The sequence below is a fragment of the Chiloscyllium plagiosum genome, chromosome 25, assembly GCF_004010195.1.
Source record: "Chiloscyllium plagiosum isolate BGI_BamShark_2017 chromosome 25, ASM401019v2, whole genome shotgun sequence".
NCBI classification, from domain to species: Eukaryota; Metazoa; Chordata; class Chondrichthyes; order Orectolobiformes; family Hemiscylliidae; genus Chiloscyllium; species Chiloscyllium plagiosum.
This window is the reverse complement of record NC_057734.1, coordinates 49,991,647-50,007,308: the sequence shown is the minus strand read 5'-3', so window position 1 is coordinate 50,007,308 and position 15,662 is coordinate 49,991,647. Positions and strand designations below refer to the sequence as shown.

Here is a 15,662-nt window from a genome sequence, read left to right as displayed (position 1 = left end):
ATTCACCTGACCTGCACATCTTTGGACTGTGGGAGGAAACCGGAGCACCCGGAGGAAATCCACGCAGACACGGGGAGAATGTGCAAACTCCACACAGTCAGTCGCCTGAGTCGGGAATTGAACCCGGGTCTCTGGCGCTGTGAGGCAGCAGTGCTAACCACTATGCCACTGTGCCACCCGTTGTGAAACTTGAAAGGGTTCAGAAACAATTTACAAGGATGTTGCCAGGGTTGGAGGATTTGTGTTATAGGGAGAGGCTGAACAAGCTGGGGCTGTTTTCCCTGGAGCGTTGGAGGCTGAGGGGTGACCTTATAGAGGTTTATAAAATTATGAGAGGCATGAATAGGATAAATAGACAAAGTCTTTTCCCTGGGATGGGGGAGTCCAGAACTAGAGGGCATAGGTGGTACAATTGCAACATTTAAAAGGCATCTGGATGGATATATGAATAGGAAGTGTTTGGAGGGATATGGGTTGTGCGCTGGCAGGCGGGACTAGATTGGGTTGGGATATCTGGTTGGCATGGATGTGTTGGACCGAAGGGTCTGTTTCCGTTCTGTACATCTCGATAACTCTGAGTATGGTGCTGGAAAAGCATAGCAGGTCAGGCAGCATCAGAGAAGCAGGAAATCAATGTTTTGGGCAAAAGCCCTTCATCATCATCATCCTGATGAAGGGCTTTTGCCTGAAACATCTATTTACCTGCTCCTTGAATGCTGCCTGACCTGCTGTGCTTTTCTAGCACCACTCTTGACTCTGATCTCCAACATCTGCAGTGTTCACTTTCGCCTTATACCTAGTGAATCAACCTAGTGAATCTTGGACTGCTTCCAGTGCCAGTATAATTTTCCTTAGTGAAAATATAAGATTTGTTACATGAATGGAAAAAGAACGCCTCACTGTATTCTAGGTGTTTCCTAAGTAGTGCCTTGAATAAGTTTAGCAAGACTTTGGGTCCCTATTTTCATACTCCATTCCTTTTGAAACACCGGGGTGGCATGGTGGCTCACGGCGCCAGGGACCCAGGTTTGATTCCAGCCTCGGGCGGCTGTCTGTGTGGAGTTTGCACATTTTCCCCATTCTCACCCGGTTTCCTCCGGGTGCTCCGGTTTCCTCCCACAGTCCAAAGATGTGCAGGTCAGGTGAATTGCCCATAGTGTTAGGTGCATTAGTCAGGGGTAAGTATAAGGTAGGGGAATGGGTCTGGGTGGGTTACTCTTCGGAGGGTTGGCATGGACTGGTCCAAAGGGCCTGTTTCCATACTGTAGGGAATCTAATCTAAATAACATTGCATTTGATTTCCCTGTTAACTTGGATTTTGTGATATATGAGGACTCCCAAATCCCTCAATGTTGCCATTTTCTGCAATGTCTACCTTTATATAATATTCAGTTCCTCGATTCTTCCTACCAAAGTTAATTTTCTCTCAATTTTCCCCATTATACACCTGCCAAGTTTCTGCCCAAATCCCTAGTCCACAGTAAGGTATGTGATTGTCATAGGCTACAGCCAGATTTGCCAATTTACTTCTGTATATTTTGTAAATAATTGTAGCCTTCACTAGTTATTGGTTGCCATCTGTCTTGATTTGTTTTAAAAATCCAGTAGAATACAGCATCAGTTAGGCCAAAGAAACAATCATGAAGGATCAATTTGATTGATGCACAAGTTTTATTTTACACTTGATACAAAGTAGGAAACAGGATATTAAATTTAAAATACATTTTGATGTTTCTAATAGAAGGCTATTACCCCATATGCATCTGATGTTCTCCACCTCCGTACTGGGTTTAGCCTGGTTCGAGAATGAACCCTAGATTATCAGACACAGGAATTTTCTGGAATTCCACTGATCAGGTGAGCTGAATGACAGGTGCAGCCTGTCTTATCCAGCCTTTTAGAACTGATCCTCCTCCATCTCATCCAATCTGTATGCCATCATCTGTTCCTCAACCCATCTCATCCAGGCTTTTCAATTTTCATCTCCTGACTGACAAACATTTCTCCATTACCACTTCCTCCCAGGTGGTCCCAGCAAATTTTTGACTGTAGTGAAAGTAACAGGTTTGGGTCACTGGCCGTTCAATGTGTCTCCCCAGCCTTAATATCTATTTAAATACAGAGTACTTTAAACACACTGCAAATTCTGCAGGTCTCTTTGGGCTGTTACTTCTTTCCTAATGGTAGATGTGGCAAATGTGCAGAAGCTTGCTAACTCTATGAATAGAGGCCTCTGATAGGTGAACTTACAAAATAGATGCATAAGGATTGTTAAGGTGAATCCAGAACATGGCAATCGAAATGCTCAGGATTAGAGGGGGACCAGATTCCAGCACACCCATCCCACCGTATGAGGTGATGCAATAAGTTGAGAATCTGGTCAATATTTCATGCAGATTTATTGACTAACTGTTTAAAACTGAGCACCTCAATTAAAGGGAAGAGTACCACTGAAAAGCTCTACTCCAATATTCTGATCTGAGTAGGTATAGGCAGTGAGAAGATGATCTTAACAGTTAATTGATATTATCAGTGGCTACAAATGAAGTCTGACGAGCAGTTAAAGATGACTAATTTGTTTTACTTTTAGCGAAATTAAGAGTGGAGACTTGCAGTTGTCTACAACCTCAGTTCATGTCAGTGTTCTTCACAGCTAAACATTAATCACAGTTAAAGCAATTGTTATGTAGGAAAATGTAATTCAAGCACAGCAATATTCCATAAATTGCAATGAAATACATTACCGTTTAATCTAAGTTTGACAGCTTGGTTGACCAGGAAATGCAACACTTGCTAGTCTTTAAATAGGACTATAGGACCTTTTATATTCATCTGAACGTAAAATTAGACATCTGTCTTGCCAAATAGCTGAGACTGTACACTCAAGTTGTGTTGAACTTGTACTTTAAATCTTCTGACTTGGAGACAAATCTACTTAACAAACCTGACAAGCACAGCTTAAATCTTCACTTCAAGGACTATTATACCAGCCAAGAAACAAATTTTCTTTCCGTTCCCAAAGTGACAATGCAGTGATTTGAGTAAGGATAGATAATCAGGAACTCAGCTTGAAATCAGCATGCAGACCTGAATATTTCACATACAAGCACAGAACACAGGTATTTCCATAGAATTACAACCCAGGAATGGGAATCTTTTGAACAAACAGTACGGGTCTTCTCTAACTAGATCCATATACATGCTGTTTTCATCATCTTCAATTGGTCAATTCAAACAATGGCTTCAGCCCCAGTTAGATATGATTTCTGTAAATAATGTATGTTTGAAAGGTAGAAAACCTTGGTGAAAGATATAGTTTCCCAGAAGTGTTCATCTGGCTCATCAGATCACACAATGATCCAGAAAAGTAATCGCTTCCGTTTGTCCTTAAGCAATGAGGAGCCAGAACATAATCACAAGAGCCACAAAGAGGAAAAGGCGAGACAGAAACTGTTCATCCACGTACTGTGGCGTTCCAGGGACTGCTGCAGGTGAAATGGCACAAACAAAGTCAGATTCCAGCATCTGGAGACAGTTGTAAATGAGAACCACTCCCACCCTTTCTTCCCTTGTCTCCCTTTGTGAGCTCTTATCTCTAGGTGTACTGGAGTCTTCCAGTTCCTGCCTTCCAATTCAGAGCCAAATTTAAATAATGAATTAACTAATAATGATGGGGTAGTGGCCCAGGTTCAAATCCCACCATGGCAGATGGTGGAACCTATTTGATTCAATAATGTCCTGAGGGAGAGCAAGTACCATCCTTATCTGGTATGGCCTACACGTGACTCCAGAACCACAGCCAATCTAAGTTGACTCTTAACTGCCTTCTGGGCAATTAGGGATGAGCAATAAATACTGGCCTCACCAGAGACGTCCTCATGACGTGAATGAACAAAAAAAAATTGAATTCAATAAGAATCTGGAAATAAGAGTCTAATGATGACCATGAATCCTTTGTTAACTATCAGGAAAAACCCACCAAGGTTCACTTATGTCCTTTAGGGAAGGAAATCTGCCACCTTTAGATTCTGACTCTTGACCCACAGCAATGTGGTTCACTCTTAACTGAACTCTGGGCAGTTAGGGATCTACAATATATGCTGGCCGAGTTAGTGACCCCATGAATAAATAAAAAGGAAACAAATTGATTTGAAGTACTCCGCACTCAAGGTTTTTGAGCCATCATTTTGTTTGTTTCTTTGTATTTTATGCTGGCTGCTGTCAATGGCCAGATGAAGTGTGCATCAAGAGAGCAGGGATGAAGCAACAAAGTGGAGGCAAATAAAACTAGGTCAGGAAACCCGAGAAAAACGCAGGAGAGTGGCACCCAATGGATCTGACGGATCTGGAAATCAACTTTAGACATAGGTTTTAGACATATGACTCTTCTTGAAATGGTTTGATTCAAGATTATTACAATTATGACAATACTGAATGCTCTTCAGCACCATTTGATGATCATTATGAGAACAGAATGGAAATACTTGTACTCCAATGGGTCAGCTTCAAAACTACAGAAAAACATTTCCAGGATTCAGGTGAGCCATAGAGATGGGGTGAGCCAGGCAGGAAAAAATGTCAAAGAACAAAGAATCTACAATGTCAGCAGTTTATTAAAGATCACGAATAGGAAAAGATTAAAACTTGAGAAATGACACACATTATGTTTCATATGTAGAGCCAAACAGGCAGGAAATGAACTGAATACTAAGACCATTATAAAAAGCTGTGATAACAAAGGTACAAACTGAAAAAAAAAAGCAAATACACTAAACAGAAATTTCCAAGGTGACCTAATGGGTTAACGTGGTGTGCTTTAGTGGAAAGTATAAAACATTATCATCACAATCTCAACACATTATTCATTGATAGGCCTTCAAATAGCTGTACGACAATTGACTAATGATTAAGATCAAAAGCAATGTTCTTGCTCAGCCTGCTGAAAAGTGGTTGCTATGCCGATCAACGGCTTCAGCTCCAGAAGTTCCAGCCAGGCACACACCTGTGCAGCAGCGAAAAGAGTTAGAGGGAATGTTGGAGATAGGGACAAATGGCAGAATGGATTGCTAGACTGGACCAAATTGCAGATGCACTTTAATAAATGTGGAATGCAGAGATGGAGTGGTATGGTTAGTAATCCAAAGCCCACAAATGATGCTCATGGATTTGAATATATTCTGGAATCAAATATGTTGCAAAATCAAATAATCCAATGGTGACTCTAATCATTGTTGCAAAACATCATCTGGCTCACTAATGTCAGGGAATCACATCTGTAATCTGGTCTGATTTACAGGTGACTCAATCCACAGAAATGTTGATTCTTAATTGCTGCGTGAAATCACTGAAGAAGTCAGTTCAAAGGCAAATCGAAGTCCCAGGTACCAACCAACGCTGCAAGTTCAATCTGGTCTGATTTACAGGTGACTCAATCCACAGAAATGTTGATTCTTAATTGCTGCGTGAAATCACTGAAGAAGTCAGTTCAAAGGCAAACAGAGTGTGGGGGTTACGCATTCTATATAAGAATTTTAAAAGACACGCAGAATAGGCAAATAACTGGACAATTAAGATCAATACTGAAAGTCACCTACTAATTGACCCTGCAAGTTGGGGTCAAATGGAAAAGGGATTCCAGAATAGAATCATTACAATCATATGTACAATCATTAAAGGTTGTGCTTTGGCTACGTGCTAAAAGCTAACAAAGAATTTCATTGAGGGCAAGAATTGAGAAAAAAGGCAGTTACATTTCAGTTCTGGTCACCTCACAAGAGGCACTGGAGAGTGTAGAGAGGTTTATAAATGAATGATTTAAAAATCAGGAAAGGATTGACAAGCTGGGGCTCTCTCAAAAATGAGGGCTGAGGGAAACCTAATCAAGTTATTTTAAATGATCAGGATAGGAGTTGGGAAGTCATGGTGAGGCCTCTTCTGAAGTACTGTGTCCAGTTCTGGTCACCCAGATATAGGAATGATATTATTAAACTAGAGAGGGTTCAGAAGAGATCAACCAGGATGTTGCTGGGTATGGAAGGTTTGAGTTAGAAAAGGCTGGGATTTTTTTCACCAGGGTGTAGGAGGTTGAGAGGTGACCTTATAGAGGTTTATAAAATAATAGGGGGCAAAGATGAGGTAAGTGGTTCTTAATTTTTCCTCCTAAGATGGGGGATTTCAAGACAAGATGGCACATTTTTAAGGTGACAGGAGGGAGATTTCTAAAAAAACGTGAGGAGCAAACTTTTTTTAAACATAGGGTGGTTCGCATGTAGAATGAACTTCCTGATGAAATGGTGAATATGGCCATGTTTAAAAGAAACTTCGGTAAATAATAATTAGGAAAGGTTTGGAGGGATATGAGCCAGGAGCAGGCAAGTGGGACTAGTTTAGTTTGGCATGGACTGGTTGGACCGAAAGATCTGTTTCCATGCTGAGTATAAATGGATACAGAAAAATGTTCCCTTTTGTAAATAAGATTATAACTTGGTTTTCAACATATGTTGGTCAGCAAGAGGTCCAACAGAGAATTCAGAAGGAACTTCTTTACCCGAAGAATGGCAAGAATGTAGCATTGCCACCACCAAAGAACAAAGAAGCTTACAGTACAAGAACAGGCCCTTCGGCCCTCTAAGCCTGCTCCGATCTATATCCTCTAACTAAACCTGCCGCCTATACTCTAAAGATCTGTAGCTCTCTGTTCCCTGCCCATTCATGTATCTGTTTAGAAACATCTTAAATGATGCTATCATGCCCACCTCTCCCACCTCTGCTGGCAACATGTTCCAGGCTCCCACCACCCTCTGCATAAAGAACTTTCCACACATTATGTCCCCTAAACATTTCCCCTCTCACTTTGAACTCATGACCCCATGTAATTGAATCCCCAACTCTGGGGAAAAAGCTTCTTGCTATCCATCCTATCTATACCTCTCATGATTTTGTAGATCTCAATAAGGTTCCCCCCTCAACCTCAGTCTTTCTAATGAAAATAACCCTAATCTACTAAACCTCTCTGCATAGCTAGCGCCCTCCATACCAGGCAACATCCTGGTGAATCTCCTCTGCACCCTTTCCACTGCATCCACATCCTTTTGGTAATGTGGCGAGCAGAACTGTACGCAGTATTTCAAATGTGGCCAAACTAAAGTCCTAGTCAACTGCAACACCAGGAGAGTTGGAGGCAAATGGAAGAAATGCATTTAAGGGAGGCTGATGAGAAGGGTAACGAAAACAGATATTGATGAGGGAAGATAGGAAGACTTGAGTAGATCCTGTTTGTTGGGCTGAGTGACCTGTTTCTGTGCTGTACATCCCATGTACGTAATCTTGGTGCAACTGAAGAGTTTAAAACTTTAATTTTGGCCAGCATATACAGAACTATATGTTTGCAACTTTTCTTGAGGGTTGTCAATGGGTAATGTATTATGAATACAAATCATTAAACAGAATCATTGATTCCTAGTTTTCATGCTTGTTTAAAGACGTCTCGATATAGATTTAAAAGGAAAATCAAAACTGGAAAGATTAAGCACTATTTCTTTTACATAATAAGGACCTTACAGTACTCCGTGAAATATGGTCTAAAGAAGATCTAAACTGCTGGAAGTAAAAGCTTGAAACTACACAGGCTATTAAACAATGGGCAGTATGATAGAGAACCTGCTCCTATCCTCACTACATGTACTTCACTACAACAGACACATACATGCAGGCTGGTTCAATCCATCTCATGTTCTGTGTACTGGAGGGTTTGAGTTATAGGAGAGGCTGAATAGGCTGGGCTATTTTCTCTGGAACCTCAGAGACTGAGTGATGACCTTACAGAGGTTTATAAAATCATTAGAGGTATGGATAGGATAAACAGACAAAGTCTTTTCCCTGTGGTGGGGGAGTCCAGAACTAGAGGACCTAGGTTTCATGTGAGAGGGCAAAGATAATCAAAGGGACCTAAGGGGTAATCTTTTCACACAGAGGGTGGTGCATGTATGGAATGAGGCTGGTACAATTACAACATTTAAAACGCATCTGGATGGGTATAAGAATAGGAAGCATTGGAGGGATATGGGCCAAGTGCTGGCGAATAGGATAGATTAGGTTAGGATATCTGATCGGCATGGATAAGTTGGACCAAAGGGTCTGTTTCCGGGCTATACATCTCAATGATTCTATGCTATGAATTGTACACCAGCTAAGAGGCTGGATCAACATCCAGTAATCAGAGTCTTCTCATTGGGTTGAATGGGTTACTGGCCAACCACTTTTTCAAGCACTCTTTCAATATCAGGTCTTCAATATGATTTGTACAAGATCCATGAACAGGTTTATAGTGCTGGAACTGAATGCCACTCTCTTATATCGAAGCTGGAATGCTGAATTAGGCCATTCCCCATCATATTATATTGTTCTGAATTTTGCTTTGGAAATTTAAGATAAAAGCAAGCTTATTTGACTTTCCAGACTCACTAAGCAGCACAATTTGTTTAGGTTGCTTCTGCAATATTCACCAATTTTAAAACTGGAAAGCAACTTTTTTTTTTAAAAGATATAGCATCGACGGTGGATAAAAGAGAGACCGTGGCACATACGGAAAGCTGGCTTTGTACCTGTCCGATGTGGCACTGGATGTTATCTGGGTAGGATGGGAAAATATAATGATTTTAATTATGTACCTGGAGGTGGGCGGCCATCATTGATGTTAAATGCTGTAGCAAAAATCCCAAATGGAAACGCACCAATCCCAAATGACATCTGGAATCCTCCGTCTCCAAATCCAAAACCTTGGAAACCCTGGGAAATAAAATGATTTTGGCAGTAATTGAACATGAAACAGATTATCAAGAACAAGGACAGCATATTCACTATCACAAACAGTTTAACCACCACTATGATGGAATAAAACATGCCATTTCATGAAATTATAAATGACAGCAACTGAACTGGAGGCATCATATTGACAGAAGTAGGGAATTAGTTAGGAGACAGAGTAAGGATAATGGTAAACAATCTAATTGGACATGATTCCTGGAGCTCTTTCCAGATTCAATAGTGGGGCCTTAGCTTTTGTGATATTATTCAATTTTATAGTTTATCCAAGTTTGCTGACAACATTGTTTGGTTGCGCAGCATACACTGACAAGTTGTAAAGGGTACAATGCTGAAAGAAACTCCATATTTTATGTTGGGGTAATGGTTCTTTGATGAGTTAATTTTCCCTGAAAGGTGATTGATTGTAAAAACGTACTTGCTTGTAGTAATTGACCACGTGACCTGCCTTTCTGGAAATAAACACAAGTAAAATGTCAATAAGCAGCTCAGTATGCAAGGAGTAGATTCCTGGACATGTTTCTATTTTCAGGCAGTATAGTTTCGTGCAAGTTCCCTTCATGAACGTTTCTTTCAATCAGGATTGAGTTGAAATTCTATTTGATTGTAAACTAGTAAAACCTTTGATAACTGAAGGCTTCGAATAGTGAGTTGGACCTTTTGAGGAGGGGGAGGAACAGAGTGAAAGTGACCGAGAGAGAAAGAGTGTGTGTGTCCCGAGTTAAGAATATTAGAACCAGGAGTGATTTTGTCCAGATATAGACATATTTAAGATTCTTTGTTGAACTGGGAGTCTGCAACCCTTGAATGGTTGGAGCAAATTTGAAGGGACAATAGTGCAAGAAGTAAGCAGACGCTCAAGAAAGCTTAACCCTTTATATGAACCTTTGAAATAGTATTTGGACCAAGTGGTTAACCTTTCAACTTCGGTTAAGTATGTGAGATGCATTTTTGTGTAAGTTAAATGGATGGAAATGATAGTGAAGTTCAGTTCAGTTTAGAGCACAAGCAATTGTGTTCACTGTAGCTTTGATACTTTTAATGTTACTGACCAGATAGAGTGTCTTTATTAGCTCTTTCCCATATATTATTTGAGTTTTGTGTAGTAAGTTTTGTTTGTTTAACAACAGTGAACCTCATGGGTTTATTCTTTAAGTAAATAACTGGACTTCCAGATTTCTAAAGAAACACAAAATAGCAATATTACTATGGAGATCATAACTGGGACCGTTGAGTAAACCTATTGCTTACTCTTTCCTCCTCCGCTCTCCCATCACGTCTTCAGCACATATGCCAAGCTTTTCCGAGTTACAATCAAGAACGGTCACTGGGTCTGAAACGTTAACTCTACTTTCTCTCCACAGATGTTACCAGTCCTGCTGAGATTTTCCAGCAATTTCTGATTTTGTTAAAGGAATGTCTAGGTTACTTTCAGTTTGAAAGAGAGACGATTGAGTTTAAGTTTTAAATCGAAATAAGGGCAACTATATGGACACAAAGGCTGAGCCAGCTGAAGTAACTGGCTTCTACACTCGGGGTTACTTCTATAAAAACACAGGCAAGACATTCAAGAGGATATTTCAAAGCACTCAGAGTAATTATATTCTTACAATAAGAAAAAATGTAAAGATAAGGTCTATCATCTGTGGATAACTCAGTAAATGAGGGAAAACATCAAACTTTAGAAAAAGTAGAAGCAATGAGTGTTAGGTGAGTTAAGTGATCAGAATATAAAGAAAAGCACAGAATGACAAAAAGATTGACCAGGGAAGATATTAAGGTGTTGAGAGGAAGCTAGTTAGCAATGTAAAAATGGTTAGTCAGAGTTTCCAAAGTTATTTGAAGAGGGGACAGATCAGCCATGACCCAGCTGAACGGCCGGCTTGAGGGGATGATTAGTCTATGTCTCCATCTATATCTCAAATTCTCCAGCTTACAGTTAGTCTTGCCACTTTTGATTGCCTCAGTTTTTGATTGAATAGGCTTTCTGACTGCCATTGTCAACCACGAGTGGTTCATCCTTCTCTCCGAGTCCATTCTTTTTGCTCATTTGATTTGTCCAGTCAATATGTAGATTAAAATCATCCACGACAATTGGAGTGCATTTCTTACATACCTTCATTACTTGCCAATTTAAATTTCATGCTACAGTGTGGCAACTCTATGGGGTCCTACGGACAACTCCCACCAGTGACTTTATTCCCTTGTTCTGCCCTATTTCCATCAAAACTGATTCCACATCATAGTCTTATTGCACATATATCGCTAATAATGACTGCACTGATACCTTCCTTTACTAATACTACTGCATCACCTTTTTCTTTCTGCCTATTTTCTGAACCATCGAATATCCTTGAAATTGTGTTCCAAATCCTAGTCATCCTGTACCCAATTTGGTTTCACCATATTATTTACGCCATTTCTAATTTCTGCTGCACTCTGCTTATATCTTCTGCCCCTGCTTGTCACATTTTAATTATTATTTGCTTCTTCACTACCTTCTATTTTTGCGCTCTCTTTCTTTTTGATTTTTTAGGAACTCCCCTCAATTGAACTTTCCCTCCTCTCCTCCCCCTTAAAGCCCTACCCACAATCCTAGTTATATGATTCGCCTTCATGGTTTAAATAAAGTCTGTCCCATTGGAATATCTCTCTCATCCCCCCAGTATTGGTGCCAGTGCCCTATGACACACAACTGTTTCTCCCTTATTTCCACATGAATTGATTGAAGCAAGTAACAAACTAGATGAATACTGGAGAGAAATGGGAAAGCTGAGGAAAGGAATGTAGAATGAGAACAGTCTTTTTGGGACTTGTTTCTGTGTGAACTCTTCTATGATCTTGGCTCAAATGCAGCCACAGTTTCTAATTACAATTCTGTCATTCTCAAAAGTAGTGTGTGATTGTTAGGAGCTTTGTTTCCCCATGTTTGAACAGATTGCCAACTCCCATGGAGAATCAAAACTCATATAAAGGTATGGCAGAGCTTTCTGGATAATCATGTCCCACATTGATGTTCAGTATTCATGGCAGATGGAAAATTTAAACCAGAAAAACCTTCTGTCCACTTTCTAGGTCAGAATTAGGACAACATCGAATGGTGCCCTAAGGCCAAATAACTTGCCAAACGTATATGAAGTCTCGACAAGTTAGTGCCACTCTGTTGTTTTTTTCCCCCGAGAGCCCTGTTTCATTTGCGTTATTCAGTGGGAGCTTGAATTCAACCTGCCTCCACCATACTTCAGAAAGTACAACCCAGATCCTAATTATTAAAAATATAAAACACTTTTCTTCAAAAATACATATTGCTTAGGACAAGTGCTACTGGATCTTTTATGTACATATGAAGCCTCAGTTTAACCTTAATTAGGAACTGTGGCTTGACTTTGTAGACATCCACCCCGCACATAGAATATGCAACACAGATACAACCAACTGGGTCAAACAGATTGTCCTTATTCTAGTGCTAGTGAGGGAGGAACAGGGAGCGAGTGCAGCTAAACACCAGACACAGGTCTGGTGCGGGAGGGAGGGCTTCAGATACGTAGATCATTTGGGCACCTTCTGGGGAAGGTGGGACCTGTACATGAAGGACGTGTTGCATTTAAACTGGAGGGGCACTAATGTCCTGGGCAGGGGATTTGCTCGAGCACTTTGGGAGGGTTTAAACTAGTTTGGCAGCGGGATGGGAACCTGAGCTACAAAGCCGAGGATGGGATAATTGTTAAATGGGTAGAAATAGAATGCAGGGAGTCTGTCAGGAAGGATACACAATTGATAAGGCAAAGGAATGGGTGAAAGCGTGTTCATTTCAATGCAAGGAGTGTCAGGAATAAGAGCGATGAATGTACAGCATGGATCAGTACTTGGAACTACGACGTTGTGGCCATAACAGAGGCATGGATTTCACAGGGGCAGGAATGGTTGCTGGATGTTCCAGGGTTTAGATCTTAAAAAGAACAGGGGATTTGGGGAGGGGGGGGGATTTGTAAAAGAGGAGAGGGAGTAGCATTGCTAATTAGACAGTGCATCACAGCTGCAGAAAAGGGGGTTGCTGAGGAGGGTTTGTCTACTGAGTCAGTATGGGTGGACGTCAATAACAGAAAAGGAGCAGTCACTTTATTGGGTATTTTCTATACACCCCCTCAATAGCAGCAGAGAGACAGAAGAACAGATTAGACAACAAATTTCAGAAAGGTGCAGATATAACAGAATTGTTGTTATGGGTGACTTCAACTTCCCCAATATTGATTGGAACCTCCTTAGAGGGTCTGGATGGAGCCGATTTTGTCAGGTGTTTCCAAGAAGGATTCCTGACTCAATATGTAGATAGTCCGACTAGGGAGAGGCCATATTGGATTTGGCAACGAGCCAGGCCAGGTGTCACATCTCTCAGTGGGACAGCATTTCGATGATAGTGACCACAACTGCCTCACCTTGACCATAGCCATGGAGAGGGATGGGAGAATTTAATTGAGGGGAGGGTAAATCATACTGCTATTAGACAGGAGCTGCCGAGTATAAATTGGGAACAGTTGCTCTACGGGAAATGCACAACAGAAATGTGGACGCTGTTTAAGGAGCACTTGTTGTGAGCGTTGGATAAATTTGTCCCAATGAGACAGGCAAGGAGTAGTAAGGTGAAGGAGCCATGGATGACGAGAGGAGTCATAGAGATGTACAGCATGGAAACAGACCCTGCAGTCCAACTTGTCCAGGTCGACCAGTTATTCTAACCCAATGTAGTTCCATTTCCCAGCACTTGGCCAATATCCCTCTAAACTCTTCCTATTCACATACCCATCCAGATGCCTTTTCACTGCTGTAATTGTACCAGCCCCCACCACTTCATCTTGCAGCTCATTCCATACATGCACCACCCTCTGCATGAAAACATTGCCCCTTAGGTCCCTTTTATATCTTTTCCCTCTCACCTTAAACCTGTGCCCTCTAGTTCTGGACTCCCCCACCCCAGGGAAAGACTTTGTCTATTTCTCCTATCCATGCCCCTCATGATTTCATAAACCTTGATAAGATCACTCCTCAGCCTCTGACCCTCCAGGGAAAACAGCCCCAGCTTATTCAGTCTTTCCCTATAACTCAAATCCTCCAACCCTGGCAACATCCTTGTAAATCTTTTCTGAACCCTTTCAAGTTTCACAACATCCTTCTGATAAAATTGCATACAATATTCCAAAAGTGGCCTAACCAATGTATTGTACCGCCGCAACATGACCTCCTGACTCGCTACTCAATGCTTCTCATTAAGAGGAAGAAGGAAGCTTACTTATGGTTGAGGAAGGAAGGATCTGGTACAACTTTAGAGAATTACAGGGTAGCTAGGAAATAACTCAAAATGGACTGAGGAGAGGTAGAAGGGATAGTGGGCGGAACTTGTACCTGGAGTCTGAAGAAATGGGGAGGCCCTAAATGAGTTTTTTGCTTTAGTATTCACTAGAGACAGGGACCTTGTTGATAGAGAGAATACCGTGGACCAGATTAATAGGCTTGAACAGATGGATATTGAGAAACTGGATGTGCTGGAAATTCTGAGAAGCATCAAGATAGATAAGTCCCCAGGTCTGGACCAGATGTATCCAAGGTTACTACGTGAAGCGAGGAATAAGATTGCTGCGCCTCTGGTGATGATCTTTGCATCCTCACTCTCCACGTGAGTAGTATTGGATGATTGGAGGGAGGTGAATGTTGTTCCTCTGTTCAAGAAAGGGAATAGGGAAATTCCTGTGAATTACAGACCAGTCAGTCTTACGTCTGTGGTAAGCAAGGTACTGGAACGGATTCTGAGAGATAGGATTTATGACTATTTGGAAATTTGATAAGGCATTTGATAAGGTTCCCCATGGTAGACTCATTCAGAGAGTGAAAAGGTATGGGATACAGGGAAATTTGGCTGTCGGGATACAGAGTTGGTTGGCAAAAAGAAGACAGCGAGTGGTAATGGATAGGAAGTATTCCGCCTGGAGGTGGGTGACCAGTGGTATCCCGCAGGGATCTGTTCTTGGACCTCTGCTCTTTGCAATTTTTAAAAATAACTTGGATGAGGAAGTAGAAGGGTGGGCTAGTACGTTTGCCAATGACACAAAGGTCGGTGGTGCTGTCGATGGTGTTGAGGGCTGTTGCAAGCTATAACAAGACATTGACAGGATGCAGAGCTGGGCTGAGAAGTGGCAGATGGAGTTCAACCTGGATAAATGTGAAGTGATTCATTTTGGAAGGTTGAATTTGAATGCTGAATATAGGGTTAAAGTCAGGATTATTGGCAGTGTGAGGGAATAGTGGGATCATGGGGTTCACGTACACAGATCCCTCAAAGTTGCCACCCAAGTTAATAGGGTTGTTAAGAAGGTGTATGGTGTTTTGGCTTTCATTAGGAAGGGGATTGAGTTTGAGAGCCGCGAGGTTTTGCTGTAACTCTATAAAACCCTGGTTAGACCACGTTTGGAATATTGTGTCCAGTCCTGGTCGCCTCATTATTGGAAGGATGTAGATGCTTTAGAGAGAGAGCAGAGGAGATTTACCAGGATGCTGCCTGGATTGGAGGACATATCTTATGAAGAAAGGTTGAGTGAGCTAGAAAGAAGAGAGTTGACTTTATAGAGGTGTACAAGATAATGAGAGGCATAGGTAGAGTGGGTAGCCAGAGACTTTTCCCCAGGGCAGAAATGGCTGTCATGATGAGTCATAATTGTAAGGCGACTGGAGGAAGGTATAGGGGAGATGTCAGAGGTAGGTTCTTTATGCAGAGTGTGGTGGGTATGTGGAATGCACAGCCAGTGGTGGTAGTAGCATCAGAGACATTAGGGACATTTAAGCGACTG

At 41.4% G+C, this 15,662-nt stretch overlaps 1 protein-coding gene across 6 annotated transcripts in view; it reads right to left on the bottom strand.

Moving 5' to 3' along the window:
- The window catches only part of rnf185 (ring finger protein 185), a 104,328-nt gene that overhangs the window by 71,960 nt on the left and 16,706 nt on the right, over positions 1-15,662 (bottom strand). For 4 of the 6 annotated variants that reach the window (XM_043716169.1, XM_043716164.1, XM_043716167.1 and 1 more), the window contains exon 5: positions 8,670-8,787. In XM_043716169.1, the coding sequence (XP_043572104.1) occupies positions 8,670-8,787 (118 nt within the window). Of the gene's footprint in view, positions 1-1,652; positions 3,486-8,669; positions 8,788-15,662 lie in introns of those variants that run through there. The other 2 variants (XM_043716163.1, XM_043716166.1) reach the window with 2 other exon arrangements.